This window comes from Erythrolamprus reginae, chromosome 1 (genome assembly GCF_031021105.1).
Source record: "Erythrolamprus reginae isolate rEryReg1 chromosome 1, rEryReg1.hap1, whole genome shotgun sequence".
In the NCBI taxonomy this organism is placed as follows: domain Eukaryota; kingdom Metazoa; phylum Chordata; class Lepidosauria; order Squamata; family Dipsadidae; genus Erythrolamprus; species Erythrolamprus reginae.
Genome location: NC_091950.1, coordinates 159,373,628 through 159,398,170, shown reverse-complemented (window position 1 = coordinate 159,398,170; position 24,543 = coordinate 159,373,628). Strand labels below are relative to the sequence as shown.

Sequence of the window (24,543 nt, the reverse complement as noted above, 5' to 3'; positions counted from 1 at the left end):
GGAAGTGATGTGACGGTGCCTGGAGGCTGTTGGGGCCTGGATGGGTGTCAACAAACTCAAACTCAACCCAGACAAGACGGAGTGTCTGTGGGTCTTGCCTCCCAAGGACAATTCCATCTGTCTGTCTATTACCCTGGGGTGGGAACTACTGACCCCCTCAGAGAGGGTTCGCAATGTGGGCGTCCTCCTCGATCCACAGCTGACATTGGAACATCATCTCTCGGCTGTGGCGAGGAGGGCGTTTGCCCAGGTTCGCCTGGTGCACCAGTTGCGGCCCTATTTGGACAGGGACTCATTGCTCACAGTCGCTCATGCCCTCATCGCCTCGAGGTTCGATTACTGCAATGCTCTCTACATGGGGCTACCTTTGAAAAGTGTTCGGAAACTTCAGATCGTGCAGAACGCAGCTGTGAGAGCCGTCGTGGGGCTTCCAAGATTCGCCCATGTTTCCTCAACATTCCGTGGCTTGCATTGGCTGCCGATCAGTTTCCGGTCACAATTCAAAGTGTTGATCATGACCTTTAAAGCCCTACATGGCTTTGGACCAGACTACCTCCGGAACCGCCTGCTACCGCACGAATCCCAGCGACCGATAAGGTCTCACAGAGTTGGCCTTCTTCAGGTCCCGTCAAATAAACAATGTCATTTGGCGGGCCCCAGGGAAAGAGCCTTCTCTGTGGCGGCCCCAGCCCTCTGGAACCAACTTCCCCCGGGGATTAGAATTGCCCCCACCCTCCCTGTCTTTCGTAAACTACTCAAGACTCATTTATACCGCCAGGCATGGGGGAGTTGAGATATTCCTTCCCCCTAGGCCATTACAAGTTATGCATGGTATGTCTGTGTGTATGTTTGGTTTTATAATAATGGTTTTTAGTTGTTTTATTATTGGATTGTCACATGCTGTTTTTATCATTGTTGTTAGCCGCCCCGAGTCTACGGAGAGGGGCGGCATACAAATCCAATAAATTATTATTATTATTATTTAGTGTCCAGACCTTACTTGTGAAAAATATTGTTCTTTATTAATTCATAGAACAGTATACAGTGGGGGGGGGGGGTCTCAATGCATTAATGTGTTTTTGCATAATACAAAATGTATATTGTAAAACTGGTATATAACTGCATCAGATACTTGCCATAAGTAGATGCTACTACTTATGCATAATAAGGAATGCATCATGTGACAAGATAGCTGAACTTAAATTCCCAACTTTGGTTATTGTATGCCTCAGCCTTAATTGTTTTTCAGATTTCAGCATCCCAATAATTTTTTTTTAGATTCCTTGAGGTACATAGCAGGAGTTTTTACAGCTGGAAAAGGGAGCATGTTTTGCTGACAAAGATAGGAAAGTAAAACACAAGAGCTACCCTGTTTTGATGCTTTGCATATTTGTTTTGCTATCAAGCTGCAAGAACTGGAAATCTTTTGCCAAGTTTGCACTATTTCAGTTAAACTAAACATCACTTTCAAATTAGTCCCAAACTCCAGAATGTCTTAAGAGTGTTTTGTGCCTAAAGCCTATGCTATATAAAGTCTATGAAAGTTTGCATCCTTCCCACAGCATTGGGAAACATGTTCTGTTACGATCCTAGCTATAAACATTTGAACCATGTTCTGCCTAATGCTCTGAAGTTGCTGCTTCAAAACATTGCAGTGCTCATTTCAGACATATAAATTTCATAACACACTATTAGTTGGTCGACAGCTATATAAACAGATCAGGGAAGGGGTAGATCAGCTTTTGCAGCAATGCTGTTGTTCTCTCTCTTGGGATTTTAATTTGTAAGGTGCCAAGAAATTCAGAATTCCGGACTGGAGTCACCAGACAGAGTTTTCTCAGAACTATGAGAAAAGAATCTCATCTCTGGAGGTCAACAAAGGGCTTTTGTGGAGGAAATACCAAATGTTTCATTGAGAGACATATGGTCTCCCAGCCCAGGGAATGAAGCAATGGCCTAGGTCACAGACTTTTCAAAAACGTTGTGTCCTTAGTAAACATAGCTAGCTTTGCTTTTTGTTTGTACATTTATTTGAAGTACTTTAAGGAAAACACTTATGTTTTCCACATGATTAAAGCCTGGGACTTCAGATATTTTTAATTCTAAAATGAACATCCTCTGCCCTGACTTTGGAAGAGAGAAAGAGAGAGAATTTGTATTTTTAATATAGTGAACAATCAGAATTGACTTAAGTCTATCAATTTCTAAACTTTATTGAGTGGTGATGGTAGATTCATTTTTTACCAAACTGTTGTCATGATAACATATTGTTCAAATGATTTTTTCTAGAGTAGGGATGTAAAACCTATGGTCCTCCAGATTTTTTTTAACCTATAGTTCCTAGCAACCCTAGGAACATAGTTGATGTTGAGGGATTGATTGATTGATTTTGTTCAATACACAATGAGGGTTTTAGTGGGTATACACATACTAAAATACATAATGAAGGTTATAGAGGAGATACTCATAGTAAAATATATCTAAGAAAGAATAGAAGAGAAGATATAGGGATAAAATATATCAATGAAAGAATAGAAGAAGATATATAGGAATAGAAGAAAGGTATAGGAGATATAGGAGAGCAATAGGACAGGGGACGGAAGGCACTCTAGTGCACTTGTACTCACCCCTTACTTATGCGCGTCCCTTACTGACCTCTTAGGAATCTGGAGAGGTCAACCATGGCTAATCTAAGGGTAAAGTGTTGGGGGTTTGGGGATGACACTACAGAGTCCAGTAATGAGTTCCACACTTTGACAACTCGGTTACTGAATTCGTATTTTTTACAGTCAAGTTTGGAGCGGTTAATATTAAGTTTAAATCTGTTGTGTGCTCTTGTGTTGTGGTTGAAGCTGAAGTAGTCACTGACAGGCAGGGCGTTGCAGTTTATGGACACTGGAGGAAACAGTAGGATTTGTAAATTTTGATTTCCAAAATCAAAAGGAAGCAAAATTGATAGAAATGGTTTCATAGTCTACAATCATGTTATTTGGAATTTCTGGGTGCTATAATTCCAGCCAGAGCAAAGGATATTGTTTGAATTGTTTATATCTTTCTGTGTTCTGGTTAAACATGTTTAAACCAAAATTGTTTGACTTGAAATTGCACTGGAAAAAAAGAGATGAAGGAAGGCATTAAACGTTGATGTCTTAATCATAGCACCATCTTTAATTTCTGAAAAACTGAATCAAAAGTTAGACCAACCTTTTGGCATATTCTTATGTTGGGGAGCTATGGTTAAATGATGGCTTTGGTCTTATCAATACTTGGTTGAGTAGAGTTCTTTTTAATAATTTAGATCACTACACTTCTGTGACTTGTCTCTTGCTTTCCCTTAGGCTCATTGTGCTCCCTGACCATTGACAAAGCCTTTCCTGAGGACGAGGGCCACTACAAATGCATAGCTGAGAATGCTGCAGGAAAATCGGAATGCATTTGCAGTGTCTTGGTGGAAGGTAAGTAAATTGACTCAAGACTCAGAACTGCTGTTAAGAGGCCTTAGGTGGTACTATTCCAATTTTGTTTATCTCTTTTTTAAAAAAATATTTTTTTATTGGTTTATTTACTAAATTAACAACAAACAAAAAATACATAAAAGAAGACGTGCCCATCACCAATAAAATCCCATCACCATTTAGGGTGTTATATTATTTACAATAAGTTTCAATTTCTTCCTTAGCTCCGGTTTACGTTTCTTTACATACAAAAAGTGATTGAAATTTAGTTTTCACATTGTCGTCATAAATTCTACTTAAGATATAATTTTTCACCTTATTCCATCGTGCCATCAGCTTCTCCAATTTATTTTCATAAAAGTTATTTAATCTTATTTCCATAATTTCGAAATGAATGTGGTCCACCATGTACCAGTACCAATTCTGGATTGTCCATTTATTGCTCACCCAAATACAACTACTGCTTGAGCGCTTTCTAAAGCTGCTGTTTTGATTTCTTTAAATTCTCGTAATTCCCCATATTTAACTAGTATTGCTAATTCTTTTGTGATTATCCAATTAATGTTTAGCATATTATTTATTTCATTCTGTACTTCCTTCCAAAATTTTTGAACTTCAACACATTCCCAGAGCATATGCATAAAAACTCCTTTTATTTGGCAACCATGCCAGCAATTTCCTTTCCCTTTCCTCTGGAAGTGTGCTAGTTTTACTGGCGTCAAATACCATTTATGTAAAATTTTCCTTCTCATCTCTCTAATTCTTGTATTCTTTATCTTATGTATATTTTCTACTACTTCTTCCATCTCGCTTTCATTAATCCGTAATTCATTTTGCCAATATCTTGTTAGGCCTTTAATCACTTCCTCTTCCACTCAGAACTGCTGTTAAGAGGCCTTAGGTGGTACTATTCCAATTTTGTTTATCTCAATTCCTTTCTGACTGGTTCCCATTCCTAAAACTATGCAAAAAGGGGAGGGCGTTTCTTTTTAGTTTCTTCCTGGTCCATATGCCATCCATAGTAATTCAGCTTTTCAATGCGACATTGAACCAGACAATCATGTGTCCATATTGTGCTTCAATTAAAGACCCTCCATGCTGCCAAAATTTTGTCAACTATGAATTTGCTCTATTTATTTATTTATTGGACTTTTATGCCGCCCCTCTCCAAGGACTCAAGGTGGCTTTAAAACCCTGTCAGTATTATTAATACAATTATGGAACATAGCTATCAAAATAGTGTTTGTAGCAAAAAAATAGCTATATTTGGAGCATTTTAACCAAATGATGGGCTACTGCACAGAGGATAAGATAGAATAGTAACTAATAGCACAGAAGAACAAACAAGTGTTTCTTGTTTTGGTGCTTTGTTGTTGAATTGGAACTGTGATAGAAATTTATCAACCAAGAAAATAATGAACAGAGCCTGTGCTTTTTTGTTGTTCTGGGCACACCTGTTTCTTAGCTAGTTTTCATCCACCACTTTTAATGCAAGCAGACAAAACCAGCTCCAGCTTAAATCAAAGCACATGTAACTTTTGCGGCAGCATAGATTATCCCTAAGACTTTTTATTTAGTCAGTATATTAATTTTATTTTACTTAAATCCTGCCATTTGCCCAGTTTACATAGAGCAATTTATATTATTGTGTTCCATAAAGTAGCTTGGAGATGACTGTGGGGAAGGAATTCATATAAACCTCAACTGAGCCCAGATAAGCAAAAGGAGGTGGGGGAGGAAAACACTTAAGATTGCCTTGCCTTGATTCCCTTTAGTGTAAGTGAGAAGAGAGAGAATCTACAAGAATGGTGGAAGGTCTTAAGCATAAAACGTATCAGGAAAGACTTAATGAACTCAATCTGTTTAGTCTGGAGGACAGAAGGAAAAGGGGGGACATGATCTAAACATTTAAATATGTTAAAGGGTTAAATAAGGTCCAGGAGGGAAGTGTTTTTAATAGGAAAGTGAACACAAGAACAAGGGGACACAATCTGAAGTTAGTTGGGGGAAAGATCAAAGGCAACATGAGAAAATATTATTTTACTGAAAGAGTTGTAGATACTTGGAACAAACTTCCAGCAGACGTGGTAGATAAATCCACAGTAACTGAATTTAAACATGCCTGGTATAAACATATATCCATCCTAAGATAAAATACAGAAAATAATATAAGGGCAGAGACCATGAGGTCTTTTTCTGCCGTCAGACTTCTATGTTTCTATGTTTTTATGTCAGTTTTCAAGATTCTTTTATTAAAACCTAAAACAGCAAGAGTTTCAGTAGTTCGTGTGGTGTCTGTTTCCTTATCTGACCTAGCTCAAAAGGCTGACATTTTCACTCATCCTCTCTTTTTGGGTTTATTACACTGAGTCTGTTTGGCGGTGGCTACTCTGTCAATTACAAAACTAATATTTGGGCTCTTGATTCATCACACTAGGGTGTTGTTTGTATCAAACAGGAGAATTTGGCAGGATTCAGATACCCTGCTAAGTCATCCACTGGTTATAAAGTAAAAGATAAAACAAATTAATGTAAAACCAAGTACATCCCAATATGAAATCCTGCTCCAAATTTGTTATTTAGCAACTCATTCTTTCCCAATCTGATTGTTCCATATGATCATCATCATAATTAATAGTCCCTGCTCCTAGGCATTTCATTAATTAGTTATCTAATTAGTTTTTAAACCCATTACAACATCCAGTAACATTAGACTCTGTAGATTAGTTACACATTTTAAATTTCTTCTTATCTGTTCTGAATTCATTTGACATGAATTGGAAATTATCATGTGATGTTTTAGTCTTAGACTATTGGAAAAGCATTAAACAAGTACAAGTGCTCCTCATTTAGCATACACAATTGGAACTAATATTCGTTAAATGAAGCAGTTGGTAAGTGAAATTACGACTGTGGTGAAACCCTATTTCAGCTTTCATTTGCTTTACAAACCTGTGAAGGTTATAAATGTGACGATTGGTCAAGTTACTGTTTTATCTTGGTCATACCTGCAAACTCTCATGCAAAGCAGTCACTAAATGAGGACTATCTGTAGACTTTTGCTCCCCCTACAATAGGATTCCGTGTAGTTTTCTAGTTCTAGCTGCAACTCTTATAGTCAGCAGAGATCATTCTGTGTATAGAATGTCAGTTTTCAGTATCCAGTTATTAGTCACAGATATATTGGTTGTCCCCATTGTTCCTTCTTTAGTATCCCCAATTCATCTTTCTGTTCACATGTAACTCTTAAGCCATTTGAGGATAATTTAAAATCTTGGCAAAGGGCACTAGATAAAGGTTTAGCTTTTGCAAGATACATTGCAATATCATCAGTGTCTTTATAAGGTTATGTTGCATCATTAGAACAAAGTAGCTCACAATGAACTTCACTCTTCAGTTTTCATTACTTTATTATAAGGTGATTAGACAATCAATTGTCATACAAAGAAGTAAAAATTCTTACACATAGGATATCATTGCAGCCAATATAATGAAGTAATGCTAATAATAGGAGTGTATTGCTATCCTATTAAATTCTGCAAAATCCAATCCTTCCATAATAGTTGAAATAGAAACTTGAGAGGTTAACAGTAGCTTATATCCAGAATAATTATCATTTTTGTTTTAAATTTAGACTATAAATATCAATATTTTGTTACTGATTTTGTTTGTAAAGTTGTACTGGAAATAAAGACAGCTATTATTTTGCAAAGAGACACTAAATCTTAAAATTACATTATTTCACCCCCCCTGGAATTTCAAGAATCAGAAATAGTATTTCCAATCAGCATTTACCAGACCTAGATCAGTTCATGTTCATCAAAATTATTGTAGCATGTGCCCTTGTTAATAACTTGCCTAACAAGACCTATATATTAGATTAGTCATTTCCATTCAATAGAATATTGTGTTGTGTTGTGTTGTATTCTTTGCTTAGCTTTGCACTTTGCTTCGCTTGAAATAGATTTTTATTTGCCACAGGTAAGCACACCAGTGACTATTTAGAGAAATCAAAGATGCAAAATTATTATTATTAATAATAAAATTATTATTATTAATAATAATAAAATTATTATTATTATTAATAATAATAATAATAATTATTATTATTATTAATAATAATAATAATAATAAATAATAGTAATAATAATAATAATAATAATAATAATAATAATAATAATTAGATTTGTATCTGCCCTTCTCCGAAGACATTATGTCAAAAGATAAAAGACACAGTTGATACCAAAAGAATTTTGTTTTGCTTGAATATATCTTCTAATAGTATATGTACAAGCTCTGTTGATTTCATTATTGCTTCTGGTTAAATAAGTTTTTACAATGATTCAGAGATACAAACATCTTTTTTTCAGTAGAACATACACATGTGAGTGATCTTCATACAAATAACCTTGATTTTCTTAAAGTCTTTAGCATAAAACCTTGATATCAGCTTGTGTGGATGTACCTCTACTCCAAAACTGAAACTTGATCAGTTCTTTCAGCATTAGCTCAATAGACTTTATTTTTCCTAACCTCCTTCATTTTAAGTCCTCTTCAGCAGATTGCTATGTTTTCATAGTAAACCTTCCACATGGCACATAATCCAACTACCCTGCCTGCATGCCTGGAGTACAGTAATAAGATGGATGTTTAAAATTTAGAGATTTAAAGAGTTCTAATCGTAACATTTCCTGGGGGGCAAAGAAAAACTATTTTCATTCTGTTCTTCAAAATGTAACCAGTCCAAGTCTTCTTTGTTTAAATATCACAACAGCCAACAAACTCCATTTGTTTTCTAGCCCAGTCAGAATCCAATGAAATACAAATCAGAGTTCTTTTTTCATTTCAGTTATTAACTCAAAATGATGATTTGACAATTATTCTAACCCTCCCCCCAACCTATTTCCAATTTTAGAGTCTTTAAAGTCAACGGAAAAGAAGACCAAAAAGCCAAAGACTTCACTGGGTTCTGTACATGGAACAGAAAGTACGTATCTTTGCTTTTTCTTCATTTTTTTCTGAAATTATGTAGGTGCTTAATGGTCTCTTCCAAGGATATTGAAAATAAATCTTCAAAAAAATCCTGACTGGGATTTGAGGAGTTTCCATACTGGTTGAGATGGTCAATCTGAAAAGGTTTATTGTAGTAACACACACACACACACACGCACACACACACGGTAGGCACTGCTACATGGATCTCAAAGCCTTATGTATTTCTCCCTTGTGGTTGTTCCTCGTGTTTCCCCAAAAGCTAAACAACAGTGTCAAAGTAATCATTTTCACCATGTAAATAGGTGGTTTGAGAGAATCTCACAGAATACTTTGCACCTACTTAAATGGCCTCGGTATAAACTTTTCTGTATTGAACCTGGAAACCTGATAAAAATGCTGGAGATACTCAGATACTGTGATGAATAGATTCCATCCCTTTATTTTGCCAGAAAGCCTTTTCTTCCATTACCTCTCCCTATTCTGAGTACATAGGTGTACTCAATACAAAAGGTATTTTCTGTTTTAAAAATGACACCTTCCAACGATAGCAAATAACTTTCACAAGTTCCCCTTGCAGCCTCATAACTTGCATAAGGAATTTGCATAAGGATTTAGGGGTAGTGATTTCTGACAGTCTCAAAATGGGTGAACAGTGCAGTCAGGCGGTAGGGAAAGCAAGTAGGATGCTTGGCTGCATAGCTAGAGGTATAACAAGCAGGAAGAGGGAGATTATGATCCCGCTATATAGAGCGCTGGTGAGACCACATTTGGAATACTGTGTTCAGTTCTGGAGACCTCACCTACAAAAAGATATTGACAAAATTGAACGGGTCCAAAGACGGGCTACAAGAATGGTGGAAGGTCTTAAGCATAAAACGTATCAGGAAAGACTTAATGAACTCAATCTGTATAGTCTGGAGGACAGAAGGAAAAGGGGGGACATGATTGAAACATTTAAATATGTTAAAGGGTTAAATAAGGTCCAGGAGGGAAGTGTTTTTAATAGGAAAGTGAACACAAGAACAAGGGGACACAATCTGAAGTTAGTTGGGGGAAAGATCAAAAGCAACATGAGAAAATATTATTTTACTGAAAGAGTAGTAGATTATTGGAACAAACTTCCAGCAGACGTGGTAGATAAATCCACAGTAACTGAATTTAAACATGCCTGGGATAAACATATATCCATCCTAAGATAAAATACAGAAAATAGTATAAGGGCAGACTAGATGGACCATAAGGTCTTTTTCTGCCGTCAGACTTCTATGTTTCTATAACCACCCCTAATCCTACTTCTATCATTAACCTTAATCTTACCTTGATCCTAATCCTGGACAACCATTTGATAGTTTGAGCTTCTCTTCTTTTTTGAAGAGAGTGTAAGTGATATCATGACATTGTACCAGTGTACAAGAAGAGGCTACGTGATAGATATTTTTTTTTGAGAGGCAGAGAGGATTACTAATGTTTATTTTGTTGTTGTTGTTGTTGCTGCTGCTGCTGCTGCTGGTGGTATATAAATCCAATCTGAAGGTCATATATTCAGCCTTCCATCCTTCCTAAATTGGTAAAATGAGGAACTGCTTAGAGTGGACTGTGAAGCGGTCCATATATATTGTCTAAATGCTATTACTATATCTATTTCAGTGTTTACCAACCTTGGTAATTTGAAGATATCTGGACTTCAACTCCCAGAATTCCCCAGCCAGCATTCGCTCGCTGGGGAATTCTGGAAGTTGAAGTCCAAATATCTTCAAGTTGCCAAGGTTGGGGAAACACTGATCTATTTTATTCAAAGTAACAGATTAATAGTAAATCAGGCTGCTGTAATTGGTAGTTCATGGCTGAATTTTAGCAGTTTGAACCTTGTGTGCTCAGAAGTCCATGACAAGGGGATTTTGGGGGCTGTACAGTGAAGAAACATGTGATGTATTACCTCATAATTTTTAGATGCTTAAGGAATTGTAAGTGCAAGGAAAAAATTAATGAAAATTGCTTATTTTCTACTGATGTAATTATTGTACATGTAGCACTAGTTCTTGATATCCTTGCTTTTTTCAACAACTTCAGTTTCCTGTGACTTTCAGTGAAGACATTGGCTACGGTAGCTGTAATTGTTATGATGCAAACAAGCTTTGGCATACATATATTTTGGAGAACAATCCAATGTGATTATGAACCATTGCGCATAAATTTTCTGCTGTAATATAACCAGGGGTATACAAACTAATTTCTGTGATGGCTTTGTTCTCTTTCCAAATTGCAATTATGTTACAGGCTGATTATTTTTCTCCCTTACGAAAATATAAATGCTTGCTTGTGGTTTGTGAGTTGGCTGAGGAAAATCAAACTTCTGATAAGTATCTAGCTTTATTCTGCCGTTAATATTGAGAAAAGACTGAATGGAAAGGAATTTAGTAGTGGAATAAAATTGTTAATCAAGAGTTTCACAGGTATTGTGATCCCTATAGTCCTCACACCATCTCAGACACATGATTGTCCAATCTTTCCTTGAAAACCTCCAGCAACTTCCCACAACTACAGGAGGCAAGTTGTTTGTTTGTTTGATTAATTATTTTCACAGTCAGGAAATTCCATCTGCAAAGTCCAGGACAAAACCTCGATTAACCCCACTGCATACTTCTCTCCACATAGATATAGTTCTATTGAGGACCACACACTGAGTGTGGTTAGTCAGCCAACTACAAATCCATCTGGAAGTGGTATCATCTATCCCACATTATTTTATCTTATCAAGCAGGCTCTGGTCTGCTTTATCAAATATCTTACTGAAATCTAATGTATATTACATCCACAGCGGTTCCAATAATTTAATCACTATATTAAGAAGGCAATAAGATGTGTTTGGCATGACCTGTTCTTAATAAATCCATGCTGGCTTCTAGGAATATTCTTGTATTTCTGGGTGCTCCTTGAATATCTTTTCCCGATGCAAAAGACAGATGCAAGAAAGTGGTTCTGCTGATCACTGGCTGCCAGCAGTTTGGCAGATCAAATCTCAGTAGGCTCAAGGTTGACTCAGCCTTCCATCCGTCCAAGGTCGATAAAATGAGGACCCAGATTGTTGGGGGAAATATGCTTACTCTGTAAACCACTTAGAAAGGGCTGTAAAGCAATGTGAAGCGGTATATAAGTCTAAATGCTATTGCTACTTAAGCAGTTCTGCCTTCTCCCTGCTGCCCATCTCCTTCTTGCCATTGTTTCTCATTAGTGGACTAACCACTAATAGTTACTTGTAGTTGATGTCATATATTGTTCTTATTACAGATTTTGTGTTGGAAGGAGAGGAATAAACCCCCAACTAACGATGAAATATTTCTGTAGAAGGTTAGGTAGAGACAGGATTAACATGCTGACAACTTGTCCTTTAAAAATGCTTTTTGTTTATTATTATTATTATTATTATTATTATTATTATTATTATTAATAGGCTTAGGGTGGCTCACAGCAATGATAAAACAATATACAATAGCAAATCTAATATTAAAGTCAAAAATAACAATTTTACATTAAAAGCCTAAAAACCCCATTATATAAAAAGCATACACACAAACATACCATACATAAAACTACATAGGCAAGGGGAGATGTCTCAGTTCCCCCATGTGTGATGGCAGAGGTGGGTTTTAAAAAGTTTACGAAAGGCAAGGAGGGTGGTGGCAGTCCTAATCTCTGGGGGGAGCTGGTTCCAGAGGGTCCCGCCAGCCGACACCTTCGCCGGCCTCCGCTGTGAGAAAGCCTGCCCCGCCTCTCCTGCAGCCCCCTCGCTGACAGCCCGGGATGAAAGCGCTCTCGGCGAAGGGACTGCGAGAGGGGTGGGGTGGGCATTCCCGCTACGGGAGGAGCCACGCCTCAAGGCGGGAAGTGGAGGAGAAAGAGAGGCGGATTGGGTGGGCGGGCTGGGGGCAGCAGCGAGAAGTCAGGGGCACGAGCGGGCCGGAGGCGCTGGGAGCGGGGGCGGCCGCGGCTCCTTGCGCACCCTTGGAAAAGGGTGCACGGGGGGATGTTTTGGGGTGCGCACACGTGCATGCGCACAGCTTAGAGGGTACAGTGCCCTGGACCCAGCCATACTCAACAACTATTGTCCAGTCTCCAACTTTCCCTTTATGGGGAAGGTTGTCAAGAAGGTGGTGGTGCTCCAGCTCCAGCAGTCCTTGGAAGAAGCCGATTATTTAGGCCCTCAACAGTCGGGTTTCAGGCCCAGCTACAGCACGGAAACTGCTTTGGTCGTGTTGATGGATGATCTCTGGCGGGCCTGGGACAGGGATTTAACCTCTGTCCTGGTGCTTCTTGACCTCTCAGCAGCTTTCGATACCATCCTTCTGTGCCGGCTGGAGGGGTTGGGAGTGGGAGGCACTGTCCTTCAGTTGTTCTCCTCCTACCTCTCCTGTCGGTCGTAGTCGGTGTTAGTGGTCGACCTCTAGGTTTCTCCCTTGTGGGGTGTTTTTATATTAAGGGTTTTAACAGTTCTTTTTTTAATAATTGGATTTGTATTGTGTATTGTTGTTATAAGCCGCTCCGAGTCTTCGGAGAGGGGCGGCATACAAATATAATAATAATAATAATAATAATAATAATAATAATAATAATAATAACAACAACAACAACAACAACAACAACAATCTTAAACTCAGTGTTAAAATTGCTAGTATAAAGCCTTTTTTCTTACTTCTAAGAGACCCTAGAAAACATTAGGGATGTTACCCAACTTGGTGATTCCAGGCACACCCACATCCACTACCAGTTCTGTGGGTATGGCTTGGGCGTGGTGTAGTGTGGCTTGGTGGACGTGGCTTGAGGGTCATGGCAAAATCTCCATTCCCTCTCTACTCCTGGGGGAAGGATATGTAAAATCTCCATTCCCTCCCGTCCCGGGAGGAAGAATACTGTAAAATCTCCATTTCCACCCCACTCCAGGGGATGGTTATTCCAAAAACCCCATTCCCCCTCCACCCCAACAACCTGCTTTCCAGCCCCGTTTTCCTTTCCTTCCTTTGAAGACCAAGCTAGTCAGCTAGGACTTGGGAGGCAGTGAATAGATTATGGGCGGGGCTAGCCAGAGGTGGTATTTGTCAATTCTCCAAACTACTCAACATTTCTGCTACCAGTTCATGAGAAATAGTCAGACTTGCTGAGTACCAACCTCTGCATCACACCATTCCTCAGAACAACTGCTGCTATGCACTTTTAACTCATGGAAAGCAGCAGGACTCCCTTATTACTGATATAGCTCACAAATGCACCAATATAGCTGAAAAAAATGTATATTTGTGGAACATACTAACCAAAGCAATCATTTGAGATAAAGTGCCAGAATAGACGTCTAGACCAACACTGGAGGACTAGTAACTCCAAGCCTGACTGAACACTTTTAAGAGCCTTTTTAAGGACTTATTTAATGGCAATATTGGCGGCAAAATATTCATATTTTTCTGCACTTATTGCATCCACTGATTCGCACCCATCTGCTCTATTTAGGGTGACTCATTCTCTCCTTAATGTAGGGGGAATTGAGGAGCCCATGCAGGGTATAGCTGGGGGAGTTCGCGCAATTTCTATCGGATAAAGTCGCTCAGATTTAGATGGACCTGGACTCTGATTGAGCAATTCCGACCAAGATGACAGGAGCAGGTCTTAGTCCTATTATATTGGATGAATTTGAGGCTGTGACTCCTGAGGAAGTAGACACGGCTGTGGGAGCGATGAGTTCCTCCACTTGTTTGTTGGACCCACGTTCCTCCTGGCTGGTTTCAGCCAGCAGGGAAGTGACATAAGGCTGGCTTCAGGCTTTAGTTAATACATCTTTGAGTGAGGGGTCCTTCACACAACCATTAAAGGAGGCAGTGGTGAGACCCCTCCTCAAGAAGCTTTCCCAGGATCCAGCAGAATTACAGAATTACAGAACCTTTGTTCCCTTTGTGGGAAAGGTTCTAGAGAAAGTGGTGGCACTTCAACTCCTATCGTCATTGGATGAAATGGATTATCTGAAACCTTGTCAATCTGGCTTCAGACTTGACTATAGCATGGGAACTGCTTTGGTCACGCTGATGGGTGATCTCTGGCGAGCCCGAGATAGGGATCATTCCTCTATCTTGGTGCTGTTTGACCTCGCAGCAGCTTTCGGTATCATTGATCATGATATCCTTCTGGGACGACTAAGGGAGCTGGGGTTGGGAGGCACCGTGCTGTGATGGTTTTCCTCCTATCACTCTGGTCATTCATAGTTGGTGTTGGCAGGAGGACAGAGGTTGACCCCTAGACCCCTTGTTTGTGGGATGCCTCAGGGCTCGGTCCTCTCTTCCCTCCTATTTAATATCTAAATGAAACCACTGGTGAGGTCATCTGATGTTTTAGGGTGAGGTATCAGCAATATGCTGATGATACCCAGTTGTTTATCTCCACCCCATGTCAGTTCAGTGAAGCAGTGGACATGATGTGCTAGTGTCTGGAAGCTGTAACACTGGATGGGTGTCAACAAACTCAGATTTAACCCAGACAAGACCGAGTGGCTTTGGGTACTGCCTCCTAAAGACTGTATTGACTGTCCATCCTTGGCTCTAGGGGGAGAGAATTTGTCCCCACTCAGAATGGGTCCACAATTTGAGCGTCCTCCTAGCCCCAGAATTAAGATTAGACCAACATCTAACAGCTGTGGCTAGGGGGACTTAAACAACGGAATATAACTCCAAGTATTCAATGAGAATATTCCATTCATTCAGATCTAGGATTTGAGTATTCCCTTTATTTTTTGAGCAGTATATTATTGTATTATAAATGTTTTATATTTTGTAAAAATATTTACATTATTATCTCTGTTTAGATAGTATGGTACCAAGGCACTAAGTGCTTAAATTTATTTTTCATTTCTTTTGTTTGGGGGGGGAAAAGTGGCATTGATACAATTCCAAATCCTATAAATTGCTATTATAATTTCTTTTAAAGACAGGCATACACAAACACACATTGAGGAAAAGAGCCTAGGGTAGCTCTAAAATGGTTTGAGTTCAACACTGTCCCCAAGATTAATTCCAATTATAGTGTAATAATTTCATGGCATTAGAGAAAAAGAACCTGATTCTGGCAGATAAATTGTCTTGGTTTTTTACATTCCGGAAGATGTATACTTATGGCTTTTCCTTATAGCTAGGCACTTTTTTCAGACTAGTATTGTGCAACTGTAAAATCCAGTTGTTTTGTGTAGAGCAATGGGGAGAATGTTCTAGTTGAACAAACCATTCCTTCTTGGCACCCAGTTAAAGCTTCTGCGAGGTATGCTATTGAGATTCAGCCAGATTATTATGCCTTATAGTTTATGCCATCCGGACACAAGCTGTGACTTAGTTAATACTGGCAAAGAGCAGAATTTTCCATGAAGGTTTTATTTACAGTTTATTTTCTGCATTGCTATCTGGGAGCAGGCAGAAGGAAAGCTTGATTGTTATTGATTGCCACTACAGAAGTAGATCATGAAAGCTTATCTGTGCTTTACACAAAGCACATAAGGTTTTTGCTATTGCACTAACAAGCTTTATTATTTTTTCATTTGCGATGCAGCAGCCACTTTAAAAATTAAATTATTCGTAATTGTGCAAGCCCTAAAATGAACTGCGATATTGTTTCATTGGCAAATATTTCTTTAATGATATCATTACATCTTCATATGATTTAATTTTTTTGCTGTACAGTAGTTTCTTATATATAGATTATGAATTGTTTTGTATCCCATCATTATTATTATTATTATTATTATTATTATTATTATTATTATTATTATTGGATTTTTATGCCGCCCCTCTCCGCAGACTCGGGGCGGCTAACAACAATGATAAAAAGCAACATGTAATAATCCAATTTAATAAAACAACTAAAAACCCTTATTATAAAAACCAAACATATACACAAACATACCATACATAACTTGTAATGGCCTAGGGGAAGGAATATCCTAACTCCCCCATGCCTGGCCACAAAGGTGGGTCTTGAGTAATTTGCGAAAGACAAGGAGGGTGGGGGCCGTTCTAATCTCTGGGGGGGAGTTGATTCCAGAGGGCCGGGGTCGCCACAGAGAAGGCTTTTCCCCTGGGGCCCGCCAAACTTATGTCCCATTGCCTGTTGCTACAAGCTTAGCATGGATTTTCAATGTTGCATAGGAGAGGGGCTGCATACAAATCTAATTAATAATAATAATAATAATAATAATAATAATAATAATAATAAACAAAAAATCTTTATTAGTTACAGTGGTACCTCAAGATACGAACCCCTCGTCTTACGAACAACTCGTGATACGAACCCGGGGTTCAGAAAAAATTTGCCTCTTCCTACGAACTTTTTTCATGTTACGAATGCCAAACCCGAACTTCCGGGTTCAGCGTTCGGAGGCTGCTGGAAAGCCGCCCGGCTGTTTTAAAAGGTGACAGCCGGCGGCGGGGCTTCTTTCCGGGTTCGGGAGGCCACTTTGGGGTTTTGTCTGGGAGAGAGGGCAGGAGGTCCGGTGCTGGGGGAGGGAGTCAGGAAGGTCCTCCTGCTCTCCCCCCCAGCAAAAAACACAAAGACGGTCTGACAGGCAGGGCAGAGCAGCCTGGAGCAAAGGGAGTCTGAAACCGCCGCCGGCTTCAGCTTCCCATTGCTCCGCGGGCGGCGGCTGACAGCCTTTGTATTTTTGGCTGGGGGGGGAAAGCAGGAGGCGCAGGATCGGCGGGCGTGGGGTGAGGCAGCAGGTCTGCATCCTGGGCGGGCGGCGGGCGAGGAGGCGCGGCCGAGCGGGCCAGCGAGGGTGCATCCAACTTGAGGGGCTGGCGGGAGGAAAGCGAATGCCACGGGGCTGGGCTCGGCTCCCCCCTCGGCTCCCCCCCTTACCAGCCCCGCCGCGGAAGGCTCCATTCTGTTCCCTGAATGGAGACCGCCGGCCGCTCAATCGGGCCGGCAGGGAACAGAATGGAGCCTTCCGTGGCAGGGCTGGTAAGGGGGGGAGCCGAGCCCAGCCCCGTGACATTCGCTTTCCTCCCGCCCGCAGCCGAGACTGATCGTGGGCTCCTTCGCAACCTCGGAGAGCTTCCAGGGCATGAAAGCTCACGAAAACCAGGAAGCTCTCCGAGGTTGCGAAGGAGCCCACGATCAGTCAACTGCGGGCGGGAGGAAAGCAAATGCCAAGGGGCTGGGCTCGGCTCCCCCCTCGGCTCCCCGCCTTACCAGCCCCGCCGTGGAAGGCTCCATTCTGTTCCCTGAATGGAGACCGCCGGCCGCTCAATCGGGCCGGCAGGGAACAGAATGGAGCCTTCCGCGGCAGGGCTGGTAAGGGGGGAGCCGAGCCCAGCCCCGTGACATTCGCTTTCCTCCCGCCCACAGCCGAGACTGATCGTGGGCTCCTTCGCAACCTCGGAGAGCTTCCAGGGCATGAAAGCTCACGAAAACCAGGAAGCTCTCCGAGGTTGCGAAGGAGCCCACGATCAGTCGGCTGCGGGTGGGAGGAAGGCGAATCCCCCGTGGGCTCCGTTACATCTTCCGCTGCCAGCCAGGCCATGCTGGCGGCAGCGGAACAATCGCCTTCCTCCCGCCCGCAGCCGACTGACCGTGGGCTCCTTCCCGAGCTCCCTTCCTGAGCCTCCTGTTCTCTCTCCCCCCCCTTGCCCCTTCGCCTCCCTGTGTTCCTAGGAGAAGTGCTGGGGATTGAGGCAAGACAGACCTTCTGCTCCTCACCAGCACTTCTCCTAGGAACACAGAGGGGCGAAGGGGCGAGGGGCGGAGAGAGAACGGGAAGCTCAGCATTCCGTCAGCCGCAGCGCTGGCTGTCAACTTTTCTTTTTAAAACTGGGCAGGAGCTGACTTGCCTCCCCAGTGCTAAAAAGAAAAGTTGACAGCCAGCGCTGCGACTGACGGAATGCTGAGCCTCCCGTTCTCCCCTCCCCCACCTTGCCCCTTCTGGTTTCGGCGTTCGGGAGACCGCTAGGTTCCCAGCTGTCTCCGAACGCCAAACACCAAAGCCGAACTTCCGCGTTCGGCTTCAGGAGACAGCTGGGAAGCGGCGCGGCTCTTTTAAAAGGTGACAGCCGGCCTGGGGGGCTTCCCAGCACCCCCGAACCCTGTGCTGGGAAGCCCCCCAGGCCAGCTGTCACCTTTTAAAACAGCTGCGCCGCTTCCCAGCAGTCGCGGAAAGCCGTTTTTTTGCGGGGTTTTTTTGGTTGCACGGATTAATTGACTTTACATTGTTTCCTATGGGAAACAATGTTTCGTCTTACGAACCTTTCGTCTTACGAACCTCCCCCCGGCACCAATTAAGTTCGTATCTTAAGATACCACTGTATTTACATTAAAAGCAAAACAATGAAAAAAAAGACAAACATACAAACAGAGCAAGCAAAAGAAAAACATTACATAATAAAGCATTATGCATTGGTATCAGAACTTAACATCAGTGCCAGCTATTTAGCTGGGCCTTGTTTTTTACAGCTTATTCATTTACACCCATTTCATTTTCAATGTTTTTATCCATACTAATGACCTTCTGGTGTTCATCAGACAATCTTGAATCCAACCTATAGACTAACCTCAATACCAAAACTTGAGAGAGATTAGAAAAGGTGATTAGGAGCTTTGTAGCAAAAACGTACATCAATACATCTGCAGCTGCTATTCTGAATTTAATACACTGTTCCAGAGCATTTGATGTGGTTATGTTGGCAAATTTCAAATAGCAAATAGTTCCTGGATTAGATTTAAGAGGAGGACTATGTAACCCGTAATGAAGTGACTTGAGCAACTGAGTTTTCTTAATGTAGTGAGGTATATTATTCCTTGTCTCTGCAATGGAGATTGGAACAGCGATAACTGAGGAATAACTAGGATAGGGATTCTTTTTTTATTATTTTCTATCATTTTATTTTTATTTTTGAGACCTGCTTATCCCAGGCCTGTGCTTTAAACTTGGAATTTAGCTGGTTTTCTCTTTTGTGATACTGACTTTTCCCCCCCTGCAATGAGATTCATCATAATCATTATTCAGAACTAATTTCCCATACAAAATTGAAGAGCTGCCTTTAATGCTTCTTTGCATCCTATAAAGTAAGGCAAAATAAAGTAATGGAAGCAAGTTGCATTCAACTTGGAGCACTCACAGGGCAGTCCAAAAGGGCAGGTTGACAGGTTGGTTAGGGGTCAGAGGTTATCGAGTATGGTTAGGTTTAAGTTAGGTTTATTGGATTTATATGCCGCCCCTCTCCGCAAACTCGGGGCGGCTCACAACAATAATAAAAAACAGTACAGTACACAATACCAAATCCAATGCCCACCCATCCAGTTACAATTTAAATTAATAATCTCATAAAAACAGTATATATAAAAAACAGGCACACAGTCAATCAATCAACAAAACAACATGGGCAAGGGGGAGGTGTTTTAGTTTCCCCATGCCTGACGGCAAAGGTGGGTCTTAAGGAGTTTACGAAAGGCAGGGAGGGTGGGGGCAATCCTAATCTCAGGGGGGAGCTGGTTCCAGAGGGTCGGGCCCCCCACAGAGAAGGCTCTTCCCCTGGGTCCCGCCAGATGACATTGTTTAGTCGACGGGACCCGGAGAAGGCCAACTCTGTGGGACCTAACCGGTCGCTGGGATTCGTGCGGCAAGAGGCGGTCCCGAAGATATTCTGGTCCAGTGCCATGAAGGGCTTTATAGGTCATAACCAACACTTTGAATTGTGACCGGAAACTGATCGGCAACCAATGCAGACTGCGGAGTGTTGGAGTGATATGGGCATACTTGGAGAAGCCCATAATTGCTCTCGCAGCTGCATTCTGCACGATCTGAAGTTTCCAAACACTTTTCAAAGGTAGCCCCATGTAGAGAGCGTTACAGTAGTCGAGCCTCGAGGTGATGAGGGCATGAGTGACTGTGAGCAATGACTCCCGGTCCAGATAGGGCCGCAACTGGCGCACCAGGCGAACCTGGGCAAACGACCCCCTCGCCACAGCTGAAAGGTGTTTTTCTAATGTGAGCTGTGGATCGAGGAGGACGCCCAAGTTGCGGACCCTCTCTGAGGGGGTCAATAATTCCCCCCCCCAGGGTAATAGACGGACAGATAGAATTGTCCTTGGGAAGCAAAACCCACAGCCACTCCGTCTTGTCTGGGTTGAGTTTGAGTTTGTTGACACCCATCCAGGCCCCAACAGCCTCCAGGCACTGGCACATCACTTCCACTGCTTCGTTGACTGGACATGGGGTGGAGTATGTTTTGTGCTTTCATGTTAGGATCGGAAAGAATGAAAATATGTTAAAGCAGGCTCCATGAAAAGTCTTTTGCTCATTTAACCAGACGATTTTGCCCTTCCTTTACTTATGTAACACAGTAATATGTTCATGTGTTCTAGGAGGTGGAGACTATAATATACTGTATATTAATGTGGGGAGCAGTTCATAGGGAGAAGAGTAATGATTTAGAAAGCAACAAATTTTGGCTAATTTTAGTTAAGGGTATTGCAATCACAATTCATTCAGAGACATAGCTTCCCACAACAGCAGTAATTTCATCTGAAGGAACCCTTAAGTTCCTTACATGCTTTCTTAAATAGATATTTGATAAAGATACAAAATATGTAATCAAATTCTTGAACCCAGTTGTTTTTTCATGCTAAAATTAGCTTTTCCCTTATTTTTAATTCCTACAATTAATTCCCTTATCTTGGATGTCTCAGTTGGAGGAGCAGCTCTATGGCTCACTTGATTTCAATGAAATTCTTGAGGTAAATAGAAGAGGCTTGAAGCCGATTGGTTAAGTAGAGCCTCTGCCCCCCCACCGCCCTCCATATTCATTGTGGTATGATTTCCAGTGGCTCTTTATGTTGTTTTTAAAACAGCATAAACACAAACTACACCACTGTAGTAGTAGATATTATAGGAAGAAATCCACTGTGGACAACACAATTCCCTAGGCTCCACCAGGTTGCTTGAATCACATTTAATTTTTTTATAAACAATGTTTAAACTAATTATTTTTTAAATAAAGTTACCATACTGCAGAACAATTACCGGTGATGATACTTAATATCTTTAGTGTATAAGAAAGCTTCTACAGTTTTATGGGCTTTCTTAAGAAAAAAAAATAGTAGGCAATTCTATCCCAGGGTTTTGTTTGAAAAAGTGCCCAAATTCAGAAAAAGAAACACATACAAAAAATAAGAAGTCTGAAAGGCAGATTGCAGATATATTTTGGATTTTTATCATTTATTTCTGTGGCAGAAGGAGATTTATCCTGGCCAATGTTTCCTTGGCATTAAGTCTTACTGAATATCAGAGGACTTAGAGTTGAATAGTCAGAGATAGGAATTCATTGTTAACGACCATCATCAAATGATAAAGGGGGAACACCAACACGTTATTAATAGGAGTGTAATCATATTGAAGACTACCACAAAATCCTGGGGCTAGCGTTAAATTGAAGAATTGAAAAAAATCTTCCTGAAAAATGGCAGTGAAAAACCACCTCCATATTTTTGCTTGGTGAATTACATGGACATGGTCATGTGGTCACAAGGAATAGAGGTCAGACCAAGGGAGTCTTCATCTGATATTTTGCAGTAGAATTTTTAATATAATTGATCATTACTGAAATATTAAATTATTCTGGGAATTTTAAAATGTGTGTGTGTGTTTATGTACTCACTCTCATTTTGTTTTGATTATTTCCACTTTATGTAATGGGAAGAGGAGTAATATAATAATAATAATAATAATAATAATAATAATAATAATAATAATAATAATAATAATATCCACATACTAAAAAACAGAAACATTCAAAATGAAATATGTGTGTTTCTGTATATTAGGAAGAATTGCCTTGATTTAAAAAAAATAGGAATTATACAATTATTAGAATTTTATGATTTGCAATTAGATACTTTGTGGAATAATTTCTCTTACTACCTGGCAAAATAGGGCAGATGGCCAAGCATCAGTAACATGATTATTCTTTTAAGGATGGTAATCTGGTTGTTTATATGTTCACTTCAACCTGGCTTATAAATGCTACATTTTCTTGAAAGGCAATAAATTTTCTAGAACAACTTTTTCAAGGGGAAAAAAAACTTGCAGGAGTCTGTTAATAGCTATTATCAGTGGCTAGATGGGAAAATAAGGAAAATATCATTTGTACCTCCAGGATTTTGGCCTTTTCTTTTCTCACGCTATAACAATAGCAACAAGGCTTATATACAGCTTCACAGTGCTTTACATCCCTCTCTTAAGTAATTTACAGAGTCACCATATCTGGGTCCTCATTTTACCAACCTCAGAAGGATTGGAAAGTTGAGTCAACCTTGAGCCTGTTAGGATCAAACTGCTGGCAGTGGGCAGAATTAGTTTGCAATACTGCATTCTAACCACTGCACACCAGGGCTCTATTCTATTCAAGAACCTTCTTGTTTTTTAGGGCTAAGCTATTTATTTCTCACATTACTAGCCAAAGGCTGCCTTCCATCTATACCAATTTTCACTTATGTCTTCTTTTGTTTTGGATGGAAAATCATTTCAGAAATTTACTCTGGCAGACAACTTGAACCGCCTTTGAACTACCTGTTTGCCTTTTTTTCTACATGAAAAAAAGAAATGGTTAGTGACAAAGTACATTTGCAAGCATGGTCTATAGGGTGGACTACATTCATAGCACAGACATCCCATTGGGGAACCTGTATCTGGGTGAAGCAATCTTGGTGGAACATAGTTTTAAGGCTATGTGGATGGAGATGGTCTCTATGCAGTTGCATGCATTTTCTCCCATTTTTGTGGATTTGCTCTGGCTGGAACTGCACAGAGAGCTATTTATTGAGAGGTTATAGGAGTTGGGAGTTCTGCATTTCTATTTTTAGTAAAATGCCTGAAAAGGCAAACAAGAGAAGGAGACTGGGACAGGAACAAACACAGCGCTTCTGAACATCTCTTCTTATGGGACTGTAGTAAATGGCATGACAAATGTTTCATAGCTGCAGGCCCAGGCAGTAGATTTTTCTCCCATGTGGTACACACATTTCTTCAGGTTAAAGCTACAGTCTTTTAATGACATGAAGTTTTAAAATGAAGTTTTATATAATTGACTCATTAAATGATTCAGAGTTGGAGTATTTGTATTTTTCCCCCTAAACCCCCCCCCACATGATGTAAATGCCTATCCTGAACCATCAATTTAAAATGAGGATATCCGAATCTTAGTGATAGAGCTAGTTATAAATCACACCTAGACGACACTCTAGATCAGTGTTTCCCAACCTTTTTTGAGCCACGGCACATTATTCATATTTTCAAAATCCTGGGGAACATTGAAAGGGGGGCGGGGGGGGGGCTAAAGAAAAGTTTGGACAAAAAACCCCCTCTCTCTTCCTCCCTTTCGCTCTTTTCTTTCCTTCCCTTCTTTCTTTCTCTCTCTCCATCCCTCTTTCTTTCTTCCTCTCTTTTTTGCTCTCTTTCTCTCTCCCTCCTTCCCTTCCTCTATGTCTTTCTCTCTCCCTTACTCTCTCTCTCTCTGTCTCTCTTGCTATCTCTTTCTTGCTTTTTCTCTCTTTCTTGCTCTCTCTCTTTCACTGTCTCTTGCTATATGTCTCTTTCTTTCTCTTTGCCTCTCTTGCTATCTCTCTTTCTCTCTCTCTCTTTCTCTCTTGCTAAGTCTCTCTTTCTCTCTTGCTATGTCTCTCTTTTTCTCTCTCTCTGCCTCTCTTGCTATGTCTCTCTTTCTTTCTCTCTCTCTTTCTCTCTCTCTCTTTCTCTGCCTCTCTTGCTGTCTCTCTCGCTCTGTCTCTCTTTCTCTGCCTCTCTTGCTGTCTCTCTCGCTCTGTCTCTCTTTCTCTGCCTCTCTTATATGTCTCTCTTTCTTTCTCTCTCTCTCTCTCAGCTGACTGCAAGCGGGAGCCCTGACGGCGGCAGCTAGACGTGCTGCTGGACGCAGTATATGCCAGGCCCGCAGCGCCAGCATGTATGGCATCCAGCAGCACGTCCAACCGCCACCGTCAGGGCTCCCGCTTGCAGTCAGCTGAGAGAGAGAGAGAGAGAGCTCCCTCTCGCCGCCGCCTGGAGCTCCCTCTTGCTGCCGCC

General features: G+C 40.9%; 1 protein-coding gene across 2 annotated transcripts in view; it reads left to right on the top strand.

Moving 5' to 3' along the window:
* MYLK (myosin light chain kinase) overlaps positions 1–24,543 on the top strand; it is a 225,589-nt gene that overhangs the window by 135,356 nt on the left and 65,690 nt on the right. For both annotated transcript variants that reach the window (XM_070730366.1, XM_070730359.1), the window contains exons 17-18: positions 3,339–3,455; positions 8,371–8,442. In XM_070730366.1, the coding sequence (XP_070586467.1) occupies positions 3,339–3,455; positions 8,371–8,442 (189 nt within the window). The remainder of the gene's footprint in view (positions 1–3,338; positions 3,456–8,370; positions 8,443–24,543) is intronic.